Below are 24191 nucleotides of genomic sequence, written 5' to 3' on the forward strand. Positions count from 1 at the left end.
CACCCACCAGTACACTCTAAAGGCACAAACTGTTATTAAGCCTTATATTTCTAACCAAATGTATCATGTTTGTTTAAGGAATATTTGGCAGTAATTTATAAAACGTCAGGCACAGAGCTAGGCATTTCCAAAATTGAGACAAAGTTAATATTTCCCCCAATTTCAAACACAAAAAAAAGAGAAACTCTGAGAAATTAAAGAACCTATTCAAAGTCATACAGGTGGCAATCGGTGGCACCATCACAACTGCCTCCTGTATATAGACTCAAAGATCTGTTTGCAAGGACAAAGAAAAATCACGTTTATACATATTTTGTGTACCTTTCTTTCTTTTTTTTTAAAAAAAGACTTTATTTATTCATGAAAGACACAGAGAGAGAGGCAGAGGGAGAAGCAGGCTCCATGCAGGAAGCCTGATGTGGGACTCGATCCAGGGACTCCAGGACCATGCCCCGGGCCAAAAGCAGATGCTCAACCGCTGAGCCACCCAGGCATCCCATATTTTGTGTACCTTATAGCAAATGGTCTCCATTTACATAAATTCTGAAGATGAACAATTTATCTCATTTAAAATACTCAAGTTGGAGTCTATCTGTCCTGACATCAGAATAAAAGGCTGAGAATAAAAGAAATTAATAAGTTTAATTCAAATGCTGCTGAGATAAGATTATTTACATTATAGTATTGTAGTAATATTGATAGTAACTACCATTCATGTCAGGCACCATTCTAAGTTCCTTACATGTATGAAGTCAATTTTTTATTCCAACTGTATAAAACTAGCAACTAAGAAAAATCTGCTAATAGTGAATAGACTCCATCACTGTATAATCTTAATTCTTTACATCTGGCAGAGACCTGTTTAATACATGGATGCAGGGCCCTAAAGTCTTTGGAAAGACAAGCTGTAAGAGAATGCAGCCACAGGTCTATCAAGTAACAGGAACATTCTTCCTTATCAGGATAAAGTGTTTATCAGTTTTCTAGCAAAGTCATTTTGAATGGAAAGAGACAGGAAAGAGCATGATTAGATGACGGAAAATGGAAGTAAGAAAGGGAGAGGCTGACCATAATCTTGTAATTGCAACATTATGACAGGTAAGGTACAGTCCAGTGAAGTATACGGATATTTAATATAGACCAAAGAATTTAAAATCCTAGGGAACCTGAATAACCAGCCACAGAGGAGGCTTTTTGTTGTGGCTCATACCACAAAAGGTCACCAAAAAATTAAGAAATAGTAAAGAGAACAATAGATCTTTTCTTGGTAGACAGCCTGTGCTGCTTCTTGTTCATCCAAAAAAAAAAAAAAGGCGAGGGTGGTGCGATGATGGGTGGTGGTGGTGAAAAGGGGCATGCAATCTCAAGGCTTTATTTTGAAATTTGGTTCCAGATGCCTCTCCACAGCATACATCACACCTTTCTTCACACTGAAGGGAAAAATCCTTAAGAGTTCACCACATTTGGGTGTTGTTAATTTTAGCATAAGCTTGTGTTCTTCTATAAGAAGTATCTCTCTGGATTCACACCACAGAAATGTCAATGAATGTTATTTCCATTGTGATTTCCACTGATCATTTAAAAGTCACCTACAAATCGAAATATGACATGATGCATTCATAGTTTAGGATTCTTTTTCATCAGTCCCACGTTCTTGTAGTTATTTTCAAATGTTACAGGTGATTACAGGATTTAAAGTATTTCATGAAAACTACATTCTTGCTGGGGATCATAAAACTCCATTTCTGATAGTCTTTTAAAAAGTCTGTTTTTAACTTTTGTCTTCAAGAGTTACTTTCTTCTTGCTGTTCTGAGCAGTGACCTTTTTCCTGTGACAAGAAAATTAAAGAAAGTTGAATCCAAAATTCTAGATATATGACCTTTCTAAAAACTCTGCCAGATTAATGCACATTTTCCTGAAACCTACCATATAACCAAGTATATGAGGCACTATGAACATAGGGATGCATTCGACCTGGTCTCTGCCCTTTAGGAAATCAGAATTACTTGAGTGAGACAGAAACATACCAGTAAAGGACACTATAACGTAATATCAACGATGGAGACCGACTCTGACATTACTAATAATAAGAGTTCACATTAAGTGCTAGATCCTGTAATCAGATAATCTTCCTAAGTTATGAGCAAAGAAGATTCTATTATTACCCTCATTTTACAGATGAGGAAAATGAGGCAGAGTGGCTGAATAACTCGCTGATCATCATATGCTGATAATAAATGTTTTTTTTTTTTTAAGATTTTATTTATTTATTCATGAGAATACACAGAGAGGAGAGACAGAGAGAGAGAGGCAGAGACACAGGCAGAGGGAGAAGCAGGCTCCATGCAGGGAATCCTGGGTCTCCAGGATCACACCCTGGGCTGTAGGCGGCGCTAAACCGCTGAGCCACAGGGGCTGCCCTGATAATAAATGTTAGACACAAACCCTTACAGTCTGATTTTAGAGTCTGGTGAATGCCATCAATTAAGTTAACAGAGGAAAAGGAAAAATATTGGGAGAAAATAATCAATGTTTGCATTCTATGGGTTAGTAATGCAAAGTTCCTGGATGTGTACTAATTTATTTAATCCTCAACCAACCCTGAATAGCAGAGTGGCTGTGATTTACATACTTCTTTCCATCATACAAAGGGGGATGTGACTTGTTCAAAGTCACACAGGAAAAAGTGGTATTAGAGCCAATTCTTCTGACTTCAAGTCTAATTTTTCCCACCACTCTACCAGGCTGAGTTTGTAATGCCTGAAATGAAGTCCACTAGGCAACAGGGTTCAGGTTTATATGGAAAACTGGGCCTGGAGATACGGACTTCAGAGTTCTCAGCAAGTTGTGGGTAGAATCATTTAAAGGAACATATACAGTAAAAAGGCAAGCTGGAGTCAGATCAGGTGTTTACATTCTCTATTGAGAAGGATGGCTTTTAGATATGAAGACAATGGAGACAACCACAGCACCGTAAGCAGTGAGATGAAGGGACAAGATTTATACCAAGAGTCCCCATCGTCTCAGTGCAGCTTGAAGTATAAACACAAGTATAAATGCTACAGACTTGTAAAAACAACAAAGCATAATTCTTTAAAATATTAAAGTAACTTATTAAAATTCAACATAACCACCATTTTGATACTATAGTTTATTTCTTTTTGTTAAAACTTTCATCAGCTGCTGCTCAGTGCCTAGAAATTACATTTTTTTTTTTAAGATTTTATTTATTTATTCATGAGAGACACGGAGAGAGAGGCAGAGACATAGGCAGGAGAAGCAGGCTCCCTTTGGGAAGCCCAAAGCAGGACTCAATCCCAGGACCCTGGGATCATGACTTGAGCCAAAGGCAGACGCTCAACCACTGAGCCACCCAGGCATCCCGAGATTACATTTCTAGTTCTAGCTTTCTTTAAAAATAATTTTTTTAACGATTTATTTTATTTATTTGAGAGAGAGAGAGAGAGAGAGAGAAAGTGTGTGTGTGTGGGGGGGGAACGGGGAACTAAACACGGACAGAGAAAGGGAGAAGCAGGCTCCCTGTAGAGTAGGACCCTGGGATCATGACCTATGCAGAAGGCAGATACTTAACCAACTGAGCCACCCAGGCACCCCTAATTCTAGCTTTAAGGTCATCCAAAGAATAAGGTTCTGATGCATACACAACAGTTCTGATACAACCCATTAGAAGAAAAAGTGTAGTGAGAAAGATCAGGTGACGAAGGTAGTCAAATAGGGTGATCATCTCTCCGATCCACTGGCTTAAGTGCCAGTCAGGAACTGTTACCACAAAAAATTAAAATAAAAAAATGTATTAAGAACAAACAAAAATGAGTATGTACAGGCGCAATTAAAATGATTTAAGCTTTCAAATGATACTTTTGTAAGTTTGTAGCATTTATTCTTTCCAAGCTATTACAACTTAAACTTTGGGACACCTGTACATGTTGTATACTTGAACTAAACATTACTTCTCAGTCAATACAAAATGTCAAGTAAGACCCTTGTTCCAACTTAGAAGGAAAGCTCATGCCAGTTTTCATGTCTTTGTTCACCTTGTCCCTTCCATATGCCTAAATTTTACCTGTCCTTAAAGATAGTTCTACCTCCTTGAAGCTTTTTGTAACTATACCAATTCATACTATTTTGTCTCTACACTTCTATTTTATTTAAAAATTATTCTCTAATGTTTTTTCATGTGTACTAATCTCCTTTCCACACTCTAGGATAGGGGTCTCATTTTAGATTCATTCACATACCAAGCACCTGGCAGGTGAAAAGGTACTTGGTAAATGCCTACATTTTATACATATTATATGTGAACTAGTACCATATGGTAGAATTTGAAAAGTGTCATTTTCCTTAAATAGTGTAACAAGTAGTACTGGTTAGCATAGTTTTAATTACCCCTATCAAAAGGTAGTCCTATGTGTATGCTAAAAAATCAATGCTGTAACATCCTCATAAAACTCAGCTGAACTACTACAAATTTACTCAAGTCATTCCTGTTAGAGGTATTACAATGTGCTTCAGCATAAGTCTAAGATTGCACTGAAATCCTGCTTTGTGGAAGGGAGCTTCAGGGAAGATTCCATCAATGGGAGTCAACAACCCTCACTGCTACAGCAGTATGTCTTGATGTAGGCTATGTAGAAGTGGTGGGCAGTGCAATTCAAAGTGAACTGAAATCATTCTTTCAAAGATGGAAAAACCCAGATCAATAATATACAGATACAGAAAAATTCCCAGATTGAATCATCCAAGTTCCCAAATCACAGACAACCTGAAATATATTACTTTTATTACGTTCTATAACAGACTGAACCTATCAATTCTACCTCAAAAAAGCTTATCCTAAGTAGAAACAATGCCTACTATAAGACAGAGTTGAACAGTCACTTTTCTCATCATATGCTTACCGTTTATTCTTAGCTTTTTCTAAGAAATATTTTGGAGTTGTACTAATGCTCTCCCTTTCCAATGGCTTCTTAATCATCTTTTTCTTTTGTTTGCTGAAAGTTATAGAGAAAAGAATGAAATTCAGTAGAACTTAAAGAGTAGAACTAAATAAAACCAGTTTTGATTCTTGATCACAAAATTCACTTTTTTTTTTAACAAAATTCACTTTTTAATTCACTTATGGTTTGTGGTGACACTATATCCACTTTATTTTACAGATTTTATTTATTTATTCATGAGAAACACAGAGAGAGAGCAGAGACACCGGCAGAGGGAGAAGCAGGCTCTCTACAGGGAGCCCGATGCGGGACTCAATCCCTGGACCCCGGGATCATGCCCTGAGCCAAAGGCAGAGACGCTCAACCACTGAGCTACCCAGGCGTCCCACTATATCCACTTTAAAATGCTAAATCACCTACCTAATAGCATTTAGAAAGATAACTCAAAAGGATAAATTTAATCAATTTTGAAAAAGGCACTGATGCTGATTAAAACAGGTCCTGTGTCACATTTACATCCTCTGCCAATAAGCATTAAAATTTGATTTGGAGCAATTAACTGTTTTATCAGTTTTATGAACTAAAATCAATTCTAAGAATATTTTACTTATATTTAATAACTTAAAAAATCTGAATACTTAACATTGGAAGAATGAAAAAACTGACAAGGAAAGAACACATTCATAGATATTTAAAAAGGAAAATTTTAGGATTTCTAAAAGTAGTAGTATTGCAACTGTAATTATAAGATTGTGAAAGCAAGAATGCATATTGTGGGGGACAGGGAGAGGGAAGGAGAGAAGGAGGGAGGGAGGAAAGGGAAATGGGGGGGAGAGGGGGAGAGGGAGAGAGAGAGACAGACAGAGAGAGAGACAGACAAAGAGAGGAGATCTAGGTAAATTCAAGATTGTACCTTAGTAGTTTTTGGAAACCTTTTATGTATTCTGGCACAGGACATCCAGCCTGCTGTATAACATTGGCAACGCTGAAAAGAAACCCATAAACTTAAATTTGCATTTGATCAAATGGATGTTTATGTACTTAAGCCCTCTGTACAGTTCAAGAGGAGTGAAAACTGCACACATATGAAAGTAATCCAGTATAGTTTTCTGATATAAATTATCACCAGATATAAGTACACTGGATTGCTGAGAGACCTGTTTGGTGGACTAAAATCGATGCACTGATGAGTAATTTTAGCTAGCAGCTATTTCTCCTCAACATTGGTCAAGCCCTAAAAAGCTACTAACCATAACGTACTGACTAGAATTTATGAGATAATACTGCTTACTATGCACTTGGCATTGTCTTAGGCTTTTCATGTGGTTTTTTCAATGCACACAACCACCCTTTACCAATGAGATACTATCATTACCCCCTTGCCCGGATGGAAAACTGAGAGGCACAGTTATGTTGACATGGAGGTCACCAGATTCACATGCCTGGAGTTACCGAGATGTAGATGAATCTAGGCTATTGAAATAGATTCCCCTATACATGAACATGTAAGAGTCTGCTCAAAGTGTATCCGAGGCTGACAAAGCTAAGGTTCAGAAGGCACAAATCAGAATCTTTACCAAACTGATAAACAGATCAAAATACAAGCTGCCTTTGGCCATAACTTAATTTCATTCATTAGAAATGTTAAGTGCTATCAATTATCATCAGTCTAAAATTACCGTAGGCAGCCAAAATAAAGAAAACTCAGCTTTCCTATGATGATGGGCTAAGTTAAGATGCAAGATTCTACAAGTGTGTCGTGTTACTCAGGCTTCAAAGAGCTACAACTGAATAATCCTGAAGTGTTACTGAAATAGTTTTTCCTAGACTAAATATAAAATTCCATCTGCCTCTAAGAGTAAAGGGAAGGATGCACCATGGTAAGAAATAATTCTGACTGGGCTGACATGACTTGGGGGTTTGCTTTATTCACTAATCCAAAAGCTTCACTAATACATTGTGAGTAATATCAACCGATGGCTATGGGGAGAATCCTGAGAGTCTGAAATTTAACAATGAACATTCCATTATGAATATTTCCAAATTCTAATAATAGAAGGGCAAAACAAGGCCCTTTGATAATTTTTCCTTTGGTCTTGGCTAAAATCTGGTTGAATAATGCCCTAACAGTAATTGGGCCCTGGCCATTTTGCAATTACCTGTTAATTGTGTGTGCACACAAGAATAATGAAGTGGTCTTACTATCTTAATACTAAGTTATTAAAAAAAAACTAAGTTATTTTTCCTAACTTACCTTCTTAATAACGGTTTATCATCTTCAGTGAAAAATGTAACAGCTTTTCCTTTATGCCCTGCTCTTCCAGTTCGACCTAAAAACAAAACAAAACAAAAAAAACACAAAAAAAACCATTAAAAAAACCACACTTTTCTGGGGAAAGGGAACTTCAAGATTCATATACAAGTCACTGGTTTTTCATTAAAATGAGCACTATAAAATGAGCATGTTTGAAGGGAAGAGTAGGCACAAAACAGAGGAGTCGTGCCCTGGGGTGGTGGGGACAGAAGGGTAGAAGCAGGAAAGAAAACTCACCTATCCTGTGGATATATTCCACTGAGCTGGTTGGAAAGTCATAGTTGATCACCAAGTTCACACCTTTAAAATCAATCCCTCTGGCTAGCAAGGCTGTACAAATAAGAACCCAGATTTTTCCAGCTCGGAAGCTGTGGACTGTGTTATCTCTCTGGTTAATAAAACACATGTTAAATGTTTTAGTACTACTCTAGGAACAGAAAACAAGTACTTCATAAATTTTATGCCAATATTTTAAAGTTTAGTAGTTCTATGCAACTGATAAATTATTGAATACTACATCTGAAACCAATGATGTATTTTATGTTGGCTAACTGAACTTAAGTGAAATTTAAAAAATAATAAAGTTTAGTAGTTTATTATTTTGAAAGTATACACTTGACTTTACCTGTTGCTGTGTTCTGTCTGCATGAATAACATCTACATTAATACCTTCATATATGAGCTCATGAAAAAGTTCTTTAGCCCTTTCAATGGACTGAACAAAAACAAGAACAGGGGGATTGAAACCCTAAAAGAAAGAAGGTTAAAAAAAAAAAGGTAAAAATCAGCACACATAATCATGAATACAATCATAATACTTCATATGATTTTAGTTCATAAAAGAACCCAGTTCAATTAAATGTACTTTTTATTGCCAAATTTCTCAGATCAGTGGTCTAGATCTGCCTCCATCTTCTTCACCATCCATTCTCAACTTGAACTCTAATTTCCATCTTGCTAATTCCAACACTCATATCTAATTAATCCCCTTTACCTTTCTACAATGATAGATGCCCACTCCTTAGAACAATCATCTCTTGACTTCTGTGCCTCAGAGATTTTTAAATTCTGCTAAAATGTAGTAACTGTTTTTTAAATTATGGGTATTCCTCCAAAGCTTAGTCTTTGGTTCTCAGTTCTCTCAATATAGTCATTATCTTTTTTTTTTTTTTTAAGATTTTATTTATTCATGAGAGACAGAGAGAGAGAGAGAGGCAGAGACAAAGGCAGAGGGAAAAGCAGGCTCCCCCCAGGGGAGCCTGATGTGACACTTGATCCCCAAACTGGGATGACGCTCTAAGCCAAAGGCAGACTCTCAACCACTGAGCCACCCTAGCGTCCCTAGTCATTATTTTATTATGTTAAATATAATCTCAGTTATTACCTGCCCTAAGATGATTTTTAAATTTCAAGCATCAAACCCCACCTATCTCTCAAACTAACTTTATTTTCAACTGCTCTATTAGAGCTTAACCTTCTTATTTTGTTTCGCAAACTCCCCTTTCAGAATTTAATGAAGCCATGAAGCTTTTTAATAGGCAACTACGCATTCACACAAAATCTAACATAAAACTTCAGAGTGTTCACAGACCTCCTAAAACTCATACACGGCTAGAAATCCGTGATGTATAATTTCTATGTGTGTATCCACATGAAAACCTTAAATTTCCTAGTGCCAAATGATACCTTTAAGAATATTAATGAAAAAAAAAAAAAAGAATATTAATGAAATGAATATATATGGCATCATGAGCCAAGCACTATTCCAAGTACTACAATGGAGAGAGATAATATTCTGAGAGAGATAATATTATTTCTATTTTACAGATGAGGAGGCTGCAAGGTTATTTTGCCTAAAGCTAATTCCAATCCAGGTAGTCTAGCTCCAAAGTTCAAGCTCTTAACCACCTCTGTAGTCATTAGGTTGCAAACTTTCACCCTCCAACTACTCTTAATGTTCCACCACTGAGACTATCACCCTCATTTATTTCCTCCTCATTCTTTTTTTTTTTTTAAAGATTTTATTTATTTATTTATGAGACACACACACAGAGAGAGAGAGAGAGAGAGAGGCAGAGACACAGGCAGAGGCAGAAGCAGGCTACATGCAGGGAGCCTGACGTGGGACTCGATCCCAGGTCTCCAGGATCAGGCCCTGGGCCGAAGGCAGCACTAAACCACTGAGCCACCCGGGCTGCCCTTCCTCTTCATTCCTAACCAGCCTAATTTAACAACCCACTGATTTGTCTTTACTTTCAGTCTCTTGCCATTACATTGTATATACTACTGTTTAAGTAGTTTTCTTTAAAATTCTTCAAAATGGGGCAGCCCCGGTGACTCAGCGGTTTAGCACTGCCTGCAGCCTGGGGTGTAATCGATCCTGGAGACCCAGGATTGAGTCCCAGGTTGGGCTCCCTGAATGGAGCCTGCTTCTCCCTCTGCCTGTGTCTCTGCCTCTCTCTCTCTCTCTGTCTCTCTCATGAATGAATAAATAAAATCTTTAAAAAATAAATAATAAAATTCTTCAAAATGTCCAGTGCTTTCTCTTATTGTGACCCCAATTTTCCTGTCCAACCTGATCTTTAAGTCTCACCATAAACTCTTTGCCTTAGATAGATAACTCCTTTATGAGTCTCCAAACCCACTGTGTTCACCTCCACTGCTTAGACTTTACTCCAACTGCTCTTCCAACCATCAACTACCCTTGCCCTTTTATCTCACAGGTTCTTCCAAGGCCCAGATTAGTAGCATTTCCTCCATAAGGCTTTCCCCAATCAATTCAAGTCTCCCTGTTAGCCCCAATATGACTATATGGATGCTTAAGAAAACCACTCTATAGCCTTTTATGACACTTTACTGCAAACTATCTTACACAAGTCTATTTCTTTTATCCCCTAAAAAAGACTAAATTCAGAGCACCTGAGTGGCTCACTGGTTGAGCGTCTGCCTTTGGCTCAGGTCGTGATCCCAGGGTCCTGGGATCAAGTCCACATCAGGGTCCCCACAGGGAGGCTGCTTCTCCCTCTGCCTATGTCTCTGCCTCTCTCTCTGTGTCTCTCATGAATAAATAAATAAAATCTTTTAAAAAAGATAAATTCTAGGGACATGGCTTAGGATGTCTATTTGTTTTATTTTCCCCTGCCCTAAGTCCTTATAGTTAACTTTTTAATTATGGCTTCTACTCAATATTTACTGAAGGAATAAAAAACAGAAAGCTACATCCAGTGTCCCACTTATTCTACAATGCTCCTAGAGTTCTGTAAGAAACCAGCAGAGGAATGTGGGGGAAATAAAGGGAGCACTACAGATGTAGATGTGAAAAAAGGAGGCTTTTAGGACATCAGGTAGGTCTTTTCTTAGCCCACCCTGAGCTGGGAACAGAAAACTTGTATTCTGAATGGTGAGCCTACCTGCCTGCGACAACAGTTGACTCAATGTGCTTAAGAAGTTACTACTGGATTACTAAATATGAGATAGGAATAGTGCTCAGTCTCCTATCAGTCATATAAGATTCTGATGAACTTTACCACAGTTCAAGAAGACAGTCCAAATATACCTTTTTAACAAGTTCTCTCATGGCCAGAAGTTTCCCAGTCTCAGACCCAACAAAGAGAAGCTCTTGTTCTACAGTCTCTACTGCAGAATTCCTGAAAAGAAAACATACTTTGCAGATTGCAAAAGCCAAATTTTGCTTTCCCCTCCAAATTCCAAATAAATGAAAAAATTTACACAAAACCCTAACAGAATCAATTTTTCCACTGTCAACATAAGCATTTAACTATTTATACTTTAATTTGAAGACAAAGTTATTTATTTTAAAGTTTAAAGATTTTATTCATGAGACACAGAGAGAGAGGCACAGACAGAGGCAGAGGGAGAAGCAGGCTTCATTCCATGCAGGGAGCCTGACGCAGGACTCGATCCTGGGTCCCCAGGACCACACCCTGGGCTGAAGGCAGCGCTAAACCACTGAGCCACCTGGGCTGCTCTATTTTAAAGTTTTATTTTATTTAAGTAATCTCTACACCCAATGTGGGGCTCGAACTCATGATCCTGAGATCAAGTCGCATACTCTTCCGACTGATCCAGCCAAATACCTCAAAGCTATTTTTATTATTTATTTATTTAAATTTCATTTATTTGACAGAGAGAGAGAGTATGCACATGTGTGAGCATGGGGGTGGGGGGAGCAAAGGGAAAGGGACAAGCAGATCTGTGTGGAGACTGACTTGGGGCTCAAATCCACAACACTGAGACTGTGACTCAAGCTGAAACCAAGAACCAGATGCCCCTCAAAGTTATTTTTACATATTTTATTATAATTATAAAAATGTTATCTAAAAATTCTGAAAAATATAGAAAACTGTAAATAGTAAAACAAAATTGCCCATAATTCTACCATTTTAGAATAAATTATGACGTTTTATTGTAGTCTAATCATAAATTTTCACATATTTACTTACAAAAAATTTCTAAAAATAAAATTACTGGATAAAATGAGAACATTTTTAAGGTTATTATAGGTCTGAGCTTTTTTCTTAATGATTACCAAGTTTTTTATAGATAGCTGGGGGTTAAGGCTTTACAAACACTAATAAGATGCTGTAGTACATTACACTGCATCATAAATACTTTTTCCTTTCTGTTGTCTGCCTTTAAAATTAGATTTATGGTGTATTTGTTCTTTTTTTTAATATATAGAAGTTTTAAGTTTAAAGTAGGCAGAGTGTTCTTTATTGTTCCATTTGGCTTCTTTTTTACTTAGTATGGTATTTTTTTTTAAAAAGATTTTATTTATTTATCCATGAAAGACACAGAGAGAGAGAGAGAGAGAGAGATAGGCAGAGACACAGGCAGAGGGAGAAACAGGTTCCATGCAGGGAGCCCAAAGCAGAACTCAAACCCGGGACCCCAGGATCACGCCCTGAGCCAAAGGCAGGTGCTAAACTGCTGAGCCACCCAGGGATCCCTTTAGTATGGTTTTCTAAGCACTTTTTCAAATAGCTTATCATATATTTATCATACTTATACATATCATACTTATCATATACATATACTTATCATATACTTATCATTTCGTGGGTTGCATAATATTCTATTCCATGGCTATAATTTCTTAAAACATTTTCCTACTAGTGCATTCATTTAGTATAAAATGCTCCCCCAAATACTTTTTAAAAGGAATTATAAATCAAGTGGCTCAGTAACATTAGCTTCTTCCTCTATGGTCCTACTTAAGCCATCAAAGAAACTAAATCCTCTGGGTGGCTATAGAGCTCATGTCATACTTTGCAGATGGATGGGAAAAGAAATCAACTGAAAATATGATGACAGAAATACTAATATGACAATTTCCCTTTGGATTATTCTATTATTATTATTATTATTATTATTATTATTATTATTATTATTTTAAGATTTATTTATTTATTAATGAGAGACACAGACCGAGAGAGAGAGGCAGAGACACAGGCAGAGGGAGAAGCAGGCTCTTTGCAGGAAGCCTGATGCGGGGGGGGGGGGGGGGGGGGGGCAGCCCCAGTGGCGCAGCGGTTTAGCGCCGCCTGCAGCCCAGGACCTGATCCTGGAGACCCTGGATCGAGTCCCACGTCAGGCTCTCTGTATGATGCCTGCTTCTCCCTCTGCCTGTGTCTCTGCCTCTCTGTCTCTGTCTCTATGAATAAATAAATAAAATCTTTAAAAAAACAAAAAAAAAAAAGGAAGCCCGATGCGGGACTCGATCCTGGATCCCGGGATCACGACCTGAGCCAAAGGCAGGCGCCCAACTGCTGAGCCACCCAGGCATCCCTCCCTTTAGATTATTCTAAAACAGAAAATCCTTGGGGCACCTGGGAGACTTAGTTTAGTGTCCAACTCTCAATTTTGGCTCAAGTCATGATCTTAGGGTTGTAAAATTTTTTTTTTTAATTTTTTATTTATTTATGATAGTCACAGAGAGAGAGAGAGAGAGACAGAGACACAGGCGGAGGGAGAAGCAGGCTCCATGCACCAGGAGCCTGATGTGGGATTCGATCCCGGGTCTCCAGGATCGCGCCCTGGGCCAAAGGCAGGCGCCAAACCGCTGCGCCACCCAGGGATCCCAAAGCTTTTTTTTTTTTCCTTTTTTTTTTTTTTATGATAGTCACAGAGAGAGAGAGAGGCAGAGACACAGGCAGAGGGAGAAGCAGGCTCCATGCACCGGGAGCCCGACGTGGGATTCGATCCCGGGTCTCCAGGATCACGCCCTGGGCCAAAGGCAGGCGCCAAACTGCTGCGCCACCCAGGGATCCCCTGATCTTAGGGTTGTAAGATCAACCTTACATGTCAGGCACTGTGGTGGGTATGGAGCCTGCTTATGACTCTCTCTCCCTCTCTCTCGCCCCTCCCCATCACCTTTCTCTCTCTCTCTCTCTAAAAAAATAAAATAAAATAAAATAGAAAATCCTTGGGACTCCTGGGTTGCTCAGCGGTTGAGCATCTGCCTTCAGCTCGGGGCATGATCCCAGAGTCCCAGGATCATGTCCTGCATTGGGCTCCCTGCATGGAGCCTGCTTCTCTCTCTCCCTAGTCTCTGCCTCTCTCTGTGTCTCTCATGAATAAATAAATAAAATCTTAAAAGAAAAAAGAAAAAGAAAATCCTTAATCAATCTTGGCTTTAAAGAATACGTATCATTCAGTAAAACTTTCCCTGTGATTAATCTAAAGCCAAACAACCTACCTCCAAAGACTTGTATTTAAAAAAAATCAGTGGGATAAAGAAAAGACCAATTACCTTGCTCCAATGGATACAGTAATGACATTGTCCAGGTTGAGTTTACACCACTGCTCAACATCATATGCAAAAGTTGCACTGAACATAGCTCTTCTGACCTTATGGGATGTGCAGGCCAGGAAAATGGAAGCCAGCTGGTCTCTGAACCCAGTTTTGCCATCTTCAAACAGTTTGTCTGATTCATCTACTACCAGCCACTCAACACTAAGAAATAACAAAACAATTTGTGGGCATTGAACTGAAAGATCCAAGACACTTCATTAAACTGTGTGGACACATGAAGAAGTCAAACCATTATGCTACTTCTCAGATCCACACAGACTAGAAAAAGGTAAATGAGAAATCAGCCAGAAAAAGGTAAAAACAAGACAAACATAATGTTCTATTCCTTCAGCCTCAAAGAGATGAGTTTCCATTAGTAATAGAGCTTCACATCAACCTTAAAAACTCCATCACCATTGCTGAAAGAAGTGAAAACATCTAGCAAAGTTCCATACTAATTGCTTATCAGAATTTGTAACTTTCTTCCAGACCAGATGGTTACTTTCCGATGAGTTTAATGAAAATCATTATTCTCAGCACCAACACTCACTGAAAGTTGGCAGAGAGCTATAAAACAAGTAGTCAAGAACAAAATAGAATCAACTAAATGAAAACACACATAAAAGAGATTAAAGTATTATCTGTACCTTGTTAAATCTATTCCTGGAGGATCCTGCTTTAATAAATAGATTAGTCGATTTGGAGTAGTCACAAGAATATCTATAGGAAAAACAAATGGTACAAATTGCAAAAGCAAAATTCATCTCTCTTAAACTAAGGAATTAAACCTCCTGAATTTCAGTGAAAACCTGAAGGCGGGGAGGAGGGGGAGGTTATATTTGCTATCCTAGTATACCAACCCCACAAAAATTCTTTCTTATTAGTAAGCTAATATATATTTTTTAATCCACCATAGCACAAACTACTATATGCTTACTCTTCATTTATTATGTTTGCTCTGCCTTCTCAACTTCTAAGAGGCAAGAACACTATAATCCGAAAGTGCTATTTTCAAATATTTCGTTTTGTTTTTCAGGAAAATCCTTTCTTTAAGTGAAATTTTACTCAGAAGCTCAAGATGAAAGACAGGTAAAAGCTGATTTTTTGACTGATATAAATAAGGGTAGCAATGTAAGCCATTTTTATCTGCAGAGTATTTCCATCGCAGATTTAAAAGTTAATAGTATAAAGCAAGGTTTCTCAGCCTTAGCACTACTGCCATTTTGGTCCAGATAACATTTTATTGTAGGGGACGGTCTTGTGCATTAATAGGATGCTTAATGCATCCCTGGCCTCTACCTACCATAAGTTAGTAGCACCCCAGTTTTGACAACTTAAAATGTTTCCAGATATTGCCAAATGTCCCTGGAGTAGAAGGTGGAGGGTAGGGGAGGGGGCAAAACTGCCTATGGATGAGAATCACTGGTATATATTTATATAAGTATCGAGTGGGAGTGAACACATCTCTTTAGTTTCTCTAAAAACCAAACTAACAGCATATATGACTACACTTTTAAGAACTCTTAGGTGGCAGTTAAGGATATATGTAATTTGCAAATCCCTTACATGCTCTATAGCTTAAGCATGAATCCCTTACCAAACTTCTTTGATGATTTAGGTCCAAATTTCTTGGCTGCCACTGCCGCTTTGTGGATCATGTGTATCCTGAATCCTGTTCCCTCAGAGATTTTTACTAACTCTCTGTGAATCTAAAATGGAAAATGACAAAAATATTAGCTGCTAAGATACTTAGATATGATGTATAGTCTTGTTTACACTATTAAAATAAGCCCATTACCAACTCATGAACAACTGAAATTAAACTCATAATAATATGTGCATTAACCAGGAATCTCAGCACTTTGCTACCTGCTACATACTGTTTATGGAACACAGTGCTATTATAAACTATCTCATGCTTGGTATGTATTTTTTATTAAGCACATTGGAAGGGTGGAGTAGGTCAGTGTATAGTTTTTCTTTCTCAAAACTGAGATGAGGTTTCATTTTTCTAGGTGAGAAAAACACATTTTAGAGAAGGACTATATATTCTAGTAGCCTCAACTTAAAAGATCTCAGAGCATTTATCAAAGAAACATCATTAATATGTAAACCATTGTTTTAGAAAATTATAAGACTCAAAAAATTTGCCCACATGCACTAAGATAGAGCACAGGGTGCAGCACTGTACCGAATATTTGCGCATGCCAAAAGACATGGGCCTTACTCTTTTTGAGACCTTTGTATTACTTTCAAATAAGAAATGACTGAAGCAAACACCAAATACATCCTTTTTAAAGCTACAAGTCACACCTGGTTCGCAAGTTCTCGTGTTGGTGATATAACCAGAGCTCTGAAGCCTTTATTTGTGGGTTGTTTTAGTTGCATCAAAATGGGAATACTAAAAGCCAAAGTCTTTCCAGATCCAGTAGGAGCAGAAGCCAGAAGTTCTCGACCCTAAAAACAAGGTATATTAAGTATAAGGTAAGTACATAAACTTTTGAGATCCTGGTCAAGTAATATAACCAGCCATAGAAATAACATATAAAATAATCATAATGAATGCAATCATTCATATTCCCACTGCCTGTCTAACTTTTTCCATATTTGCCTTTCTAATATCATCTACTCCTGCCACCAGTGCCCCAGTGGAGTTTCTGAGCATTGCCACCAAACACCATTTGACCTGGGTAAAGAATATGGATAACTAAAATCCAAAGATAATTCAACACTTCAGGTAATTCCAATATTCCAATTTTTCTTCCTCACCAAACTCTTTTATCAAAGGAAAATTATAAAACCAACTTTTCCCTCAAAATTTGCACTGCTCAATCCCTAGGGCTAGTTTTAATAAGTTAACACAATGGCTGAAGATAAGAAATAAAAAGTAGCAATAACCAAAGTGACAGTAATTTACAGGAGACAGTCTTCAAAAAGTCACTGATTTTTAGAGCTTTAAGCTGAAGTTGTAAGCAAATTTACTATAATGTGAGGAAGCAACATCATTCAAATATATTCTCACTTCATTTCCCAAAGAAAACAAAAATGACTAGTATGGATGAAAAAGTAACTCCTATCCTTTGGCTACCAGAACCAAACGTCATCTTGGTTACAAAGGGAGAAAAGTCAGCTCTCACTGGTGCGTGTGCACGCGTGCGCGCACACACACACACACACACACACACACTCAGAAAAATTTAATTTCTCAAACTCTAAGTTAACCCATGACTCTATCAGCAGTAGATAAACAAACTGTGGTTATTTTCAAACAAGAGAATACTACTCATTGACAAACTCTACTGATAAATGCAACATGGATCTCAAAAGCAATATGCAGAGTGAAAAAAACCGGAAATTGAAAAATAAATAATAGATGATACCATTTATATGACATTCTAGAAGAGGCAAAACTAATACATGGCAAAAGAAATCAGAACAGCAGTTCCCTCTGGGCAGGGGTGAGGTGAGGACTGAATGGCACAACAGAACTTTCTGGGGTGACAGAAACGTTACACATCTCTGGTTGGGGGGATGGTTATATAGGGCACGCATTATTGAAATTCACTGAACTGTGAATGTGAACTTAAACTATGCATTTTATTGTATATAAAAATAACTGAGGGAAAAAAAGGTCAGGCTATGTACAACAATTCTATATTTCTGAAATAGTTCCTGGGAATAATAAACTAAATCATGGATGAATAAACAGAACAGAGTCCCTATCCTTAGAGGGTTTATATTCTAGTAAAGTGTAAAAGGTAAACACAATATACAGTAGGGTAAAGTGTAAGATAAATGCTGCAAGAAAAAGAATGCACTAAATACCTTGGAGAACTGATGGTAGAGGAAAGAATATTGGCAAAAGGAAAAGATCACATCTAATTGTGATATGGAGGCACAGGCATTTCAGATGGACCTTAAAAACAAAGGGAGGACTTCAACAGGGGAAGATAAGGTGGAAGGAAGACTTCAAAAACATGGAAGAGAATGAGCTAACACACAGAGGAAGGAATGTTAGAGGCATTCTAGACCTTCATACTCACATGCAGCATAACTGGAATGGCTTGCATTTGGATTGGTGTAGGAGTTTGGAAGCCTGCATCTAGAATGTTCTGAAGCAGTCGAGAATTGATTTTATATTCCTGGTCAAGTTGCTGAAATGTAGCAATAGGGTCAGGAAGATCAGTTCCTTGGATATGAATTTTGTGTTTATTCCGGAAGAAGTTTATCTGAAAAGTGAAATTAAAGGGGTTACCATAGATATGGTCATATATATTACCAGATGTTATAAAACAGCAGTAACAGTTTCTAGGACAAGGGTTAGTAACACATGAAGTTTTTTGGTTAAATTCCAAGTCCTAAAGGATACAGATATTCGATATACTTTATGCCCTTCTATAGACAGAAGACCTTCATAAGGTCTTCATAAAACTTATCTATCCACTTTCTTCATATTAATGTGTATCATGAGTAATGTGTTATTCATATTAATGTGCTACCAAGATTATCATAACTTGTAATTTATATAACCTTATAGAAGGAAGACATTGAATCCATCTAGTATTTTATTTATATGGTACTTAGCACACAAATGCCAATATTTTTTTATGATTTACTCTAAACTCTACTTATTAAAACTGAGGGCCAAAAGCAGAGTCAAGTAGTGTTGATTTGGTTTGTTTTCCCATTCTGTGATAGAGTGAGCGAAATTCTGGATTCAGCGTTGTTGAAGTGAGCTGAACAACACTACCTGCAATATAGCAGGTGTGCAGCAGACATGACAATGATTTATTTGTTGTTTCTTCTGTATTCTACTCCTCCTAATCCCAAGGTATAAAATAGATTTCTTAAGAATTCTAACTCTTGGTGCACTTGGGTGGCTCAGATGGTTAGTTAAGCATCCGCCTTTGGTTCAGGTCATGATCTCGGGATCCTGGGACATACCCGCATTGGGTGGGCTCCCTGTGCAGCAAGGAGTCTGCTTCTCCCTCTCCCTCTGCCCCTCCACTCTGCTTGTGCTTGCTTTCTTTCTCACAAAAATAAATAAAGAAAAGAATTCTAATTCTCAAATCCCTGTTGGAGGAAATCTTTCTAAACCAGTGAGCTTAATAAAGAGGAGAAAGGAGGTAAATTTTATGTTTATCAAAGGGGATATGAAATTTTAAAAACTTCATTCCAAATACGTTATCAATCTTGAAATCTGGACAGGAAAAAAATTACATAGTATACAATACATGAGAATTGTAGGTATGTGTGTGTATATACACACACACACACACACACACACACACACACACACACACCTCTTGACCTGTTCAAGCTTCAAGATACTTTCAAGAATTTTAAATTTTAAAATTTCCAGCCATAGCACAAATAACTACTTTAAGTTTTCATTAAAGTAAAATCTAAACTAACATAATTAATCTTTTATCTTCAACAAAACTATATTCACTTTTTTTTTCTTTTTTATGTATTTATGAGAGAGAGAGAGAGAGAGAGGCAGAGACATAGGCAGAGGGAGAAGCAGGCTCCATGCAGGGAGCCCGACATGGAATTTGATTCCGGGACCCCAGGATCACGACCTGAGCTGAAGGCAGCACTAAACCGCTGAGCCACCTAGGCTGCCCTGTATTCACTTTTACCAACAGAATAACCCAAGGACTAGGAAAAATTTACTAGGTCAGAAAAGCAACTGGGGCTAAGACGTATTTCTAACCTTTTCTTTTCTGAGATTCTCCAACTTTCCTGAAGTTAGTTTATTTTCTCTTTTAATTTTTTTATCTTCAATCTTTGCTTCCACAGACGATGTCCACTGTATAGTAGAACCTTCTTCTTGAGAAATAATTTCTAAAATATATATTAAAAAATAAAAATATTTTTAAATCTAACATTCTTGAGTGTAGCCAACAGGCCAGTTTCACACTAAATAAAAGTAAAGTACTAATACAATTAAAAAAAAGAAACTAATAGGAGGTATAAAAATTAGAAAAGGAGAGGCAAGTTCTCTGTTGGTAAAATCAGAACTCTGAAGCTTATTCTCTTCCTTTTATTAGTTCTTTTAGCTGGGTAATATGTAGATGAGTATATACTTGCAAACATTAAATTGAAAATACTTATCAACGAGAGATTTCGATGAGGCAGCCAGCTTTTCTAGATTCAACCAGTTAGAAAATAAATATGACTAAAGAACAGCTCTCACTTATAATAGCAATGAATATGCACAGTATTTAAGGACTAGTCACTAATACAAAGATAGGAATTCTCACTAATTTATAACTAAAATTAGTTAAATGAAAAGTCATGACAGGATTGTTTTGGAAACCAGACTAGCTAACTTTAAAGTTCATGTGGCAAATTAAATATGTAAGAATAACCTTAAAAACTCTAAAAAGAGCAATAAGCAAGACCACTTCTGGTATTTCTTTTCAATTTTCTTTCACTGACTTACAAACTGAGGTACCACTGACATACAACAAATTGCATTTATTTCAAGTATACAATTTGAGGAGTTCTGACATAGAATACATCTCTTAAATCATCACCACATTCAAGTTTATTTCCATCACGACACAAAATTTCCTTGTGACCCCTTGTAATGCACTGCTCCATCTCTAAGCAACCACCTATCTGCTTTCTGTCACTGTAGATCAATTTGCTTTCTCTGGAATTTTATGTAACTGGAATCATGTAGTATGTCCTAAATAAATTAGTCTGACTTCTTTCACTCAGAATAGTTATTTTGAGATTCATCCCGTAGGAACATATCAATAGTTAACTTTTTATTTATAGGTAGTATTCCACTGTATGGATATATAAATTGTTTATCCTTCACCTGAAGGACATTTGTGTCATTTCCAGTTTTTGTCTACTGAAAATAAAGCTGCTATGAACACCTGTGTAGAAGTCTTTGTGACGACACAGGTTTTCCTTTCTTTTAGGTAAATTCTTTGAGTGGAATAGGTGGCTAATATGGTAGGCATATGTCTAACTTTTTTTTTAAAAAGTCAATTTCTACCCTAAAAGGCTATTGGAATTTTTTGTTTTGTTTTAAGATTTTATTTAATTACTTAAGAGAGATAGAGAGAGAGAGATAGAGAGAGAGAGAGAGAGAGAGAGAGAGAGACGAGACATAGGCAGAGGGAGAGGGAGAAGCAGGCTCCATGCAGGGAGCCCGACGTGGAACTTAATCCCAGGATCCCAGGAACAAGACCTGAGCTGAAGGCAGACACTCAACCCCTGAGCCACCCAGGTGTCCCTGGCTACTGGAATTTTAACTGAGTTTGTTTCACATTGATTCTGTAGATCACCCTAGGGAGAAAATATTTAGTTGACCAATCAAAACATGGTATGCCACATCTCTCTGTACTATGCCACATACATGCTACATTATAGTACCTATCTGTGTGTTTCTGGTTGCCCCACAGTTGACTCCTTTTCCCAAGTTTGCAGCAGGTCTTTTTTTTTTAAACTAATCTTGGTAGGCTTTATCAAACTTCCTTGCTGTCCGGGAAATAAAATGTGTAATACTGTAACAGGAAAAGTGTGGAGCAGTAGACAATATCCATAATATATGGATTTGTCAAGTCAATTATAGAACATCCCTACAATGTGTAATGGCACACTCTACTGATTCAATGAACAAAGCAGTGGACTTCCTACTGATACAATGTTTCTGGTGGATAAGTCCAAAATACCTAAATTTAGAATAAACCTACTTGTTAGTTCTGAAATTCCATTTCTGAGAATTTATCAGATATACTCCCCATACACATAAAGATAAGCACGATGGTATTTATCGCAACATTATAATAGCAAAAGTGAGAAAACAAACTAAATGTCCTTCACAAAGGAACTTGTTAAAATTGATTTTGGAATATACAGTGGGATATATTTTGTATTAAAATGAAAAAGGCGGGATCCCTGGGTGGCGCAGCGGTTTAGCGCCTGCCTTTGGCCCAGGGCGCAATCCTGGACACCCGGGATCGAATCCCACGTCGGGCTCCCGGTGTATGGAGCCTGCTTCTTCCTCTGGCTATGTCTCTGCCTCTCTCTCTCTCTGTGTGACTATCATAAATAAATAAAAATAAAAATAAAAATAAAAATAAATGAAATGAAATATGAAATGAAATGAAAAAGGCAGTGTACTTCCTACTGATTCCAAATAGTCTCCAAGCTATATATACATAGTATTTTTTAATTAAAGTGGAGGAGGTGGGAAGGTACAGAATAGAATAATATATACAGTATCCTATTATTCAGGTTTTCTAAGGGAGGTATAAATATAGTGAATAGATCAAATCTTTATAAAAATTCATAAGAAAATGATTAATAGCAGTTGCCCCTGGAGAAACAAGAGACTAGAAATAGTGGGAAGAAAATTTTCTTTTTACCACTGTAAAACTTTTAAAAACCAGGTGTAAATATTTACTTTATTGAGAAAGCTAAATGGCTAGGAAACTTAATAGAACAAAGAAAAAGATTCATATCCCTACAGTAAAGTACAGGAGAAAAACCCTGTAAAAAATAGGCAAAGAGAACAGACAATTTGCAAATGCTAAGATGTAAATGTCCACTGTAACATATGAAAACATGCTCAACCAGTTATCATGAGAATTTAAAAAAAAATTGGTTCATTCATTAGGTTGACAAAGAATTTAAGATCAATAGTATCTACCATTGACAAAGGTGTGGGAAGTAATTTCTAATTATCTGTCCAAAGAAAGAAATGTGCCTACCCTTTCAGCCAGTGATTCTACTTTTGGGATGTGAATTACAGAACAGGACCTGTACAAAAAGATATATATACAAGTACATATACAAATACAATATTTATAATGGCAAATACCTGGAAACAACCTGAAAGCCATTAGCTAATGAATGACAGTATACCGTCGGATTTATAACCTTAAGCCTGTTATTATTTTTGTAACTGAAAAAAAAAGTAATAAAGAGAAAAAAAAAAAAAAAGAACCAAGAACTAACCTGATATCTTCTTCCTCTTTTTCTTGTTCTGCTCCCTCTTCCTTTCAGTTAGGCTCTCTTCCTTTTTCTCTTCATCTTGAAGCTCCTGATGAGTTCTTGATGCTCCGCACTCACCTGGGACAGACTTCTTGTTTCCAAAGAAGTCGAGTCCCTGCAGCACCTCTGAAGAATCAAAGTCATATTTTCTTTTTCCTACCTAAAATCCAAAAAATTTAAAATGCAATCTACTGACAGATTGACATTGCTTTCACCCAAGCAGTATTGGCATTAAGGACGTGGGTCTAATAATTCCCCATCTTTTTTTTCTTTTTCACCAAGTATTTGTTGAGCTGACAGCTGTGGTTGGCAAATGGAATATAAGATGACAACTTTCCTGACCTTTGAACAGTAGTAATAATAATAATAGCAATTAACATCTATATGCCTATCAGCGTAACACCTATATGCTGTCAGGCAGATTTCTAAGCATGCTTATATATATTAAATTACTTCATCCTTCAACGCTAAGGCGTAAATAGAGATATTACAGATGAAAAAAAAATTAAGGCATTAGGAGGTCAAATGACTTGCCTAAGGTCTCAAAAGGATTCTGTGCTTTGAATAAACTAAAGAGCGGAGAAGGGGAAGAGTTTCTGTGCTAAGCTCACCGTGGTCTACAAAGAATGTTAAGAGTTCACTCCGAAGGCAGAACTTGACTAGGTCTGAGCACGAGCCCGACGCAAAAAGAGGGAACATGCTCCGCCACCAGGCCACAGGCTCCCACCCCGCCCTCCCACCAGCCAGATCATTCTCGGGTTCCTGCGCCTCTCAGTTACTCCGGCTTCTGTTTCCCTCCGCACAATACCTGGAATCGCGCGGCATCCGCGGAGAAACGTCTCACATCGAATTTAGCTCCCACGCCCAGCCGGCGAAAGAGATCGTGAGCATCCATTTTTACCCAGAAAGCCCCGCGGTCCCACGGCGCACGCTCAGAGGATCTCTTCTCCCGGAAGGTCTGGGGCCGGGCTGTGGGCGGAAGTGGTTCTAGGGGGCGGAGCCTGGCGGCGGTGGGGAGACTCCCTCGTGTTAACTCGTATAGCCCGTCATTATTTATTTATTTGTTCTTTCAAAAAACATTTGTCA

The 24191-nt window shown here is 37.5% G+C and overlaps 1 protein-coding gene across 1 annotated transcript; it reads right to left on the reverse strand.

Moving 5' to 3' along the window:
* Positions 1-311: 311 nt before the first annotated feature.
* Positions 312-24072, reverse strand: DDX52 (DExD-box helicase 52). Its single transcript, XM_025996123.2, has 15 exons — positions 23914-24072; positions 23070-23265; positions 19804-19934; positions 18131-18316; positions 16401-16544; positions 15685-15796; positions 14735-14807; positions 14046-14249; positions 10830-10920; positions 7899-8021; positions 7511-7661; positions 7214-7289; positions 5873-5944; positions 4921-5013; positions 312-1829 (listed from the first exon to the last, which is right to left on the reverse strand). The coding sequence occupies exons 1-15, from the start codon at positions 23998-24000 to the stop codon at positions 1772-1774; spliced, it is 1797 nt and encodes a 598-aa protein (XP_025851908.1). The 5' UTR covers positions 24001-24072; the 3' UTR covers positions 312-1771.
* Between the last annotated feature and the right edge of the window lie 119 nt (positions 24073-24191).

This window comes from Vulpes vulpes, chromosome 2 (assembly GCF_048418805.1).
Source record: "Vulpes vulpes isolate BD-2025 chromosome 2, VulVul3, whole genome shotgun sequence".
NCBI classification, from domain to species: Eukaryota; Metazoa; Chordata; class Mammalia; order Carnivora; family Canidae; genus Vulpes; species Vulpes vulpes.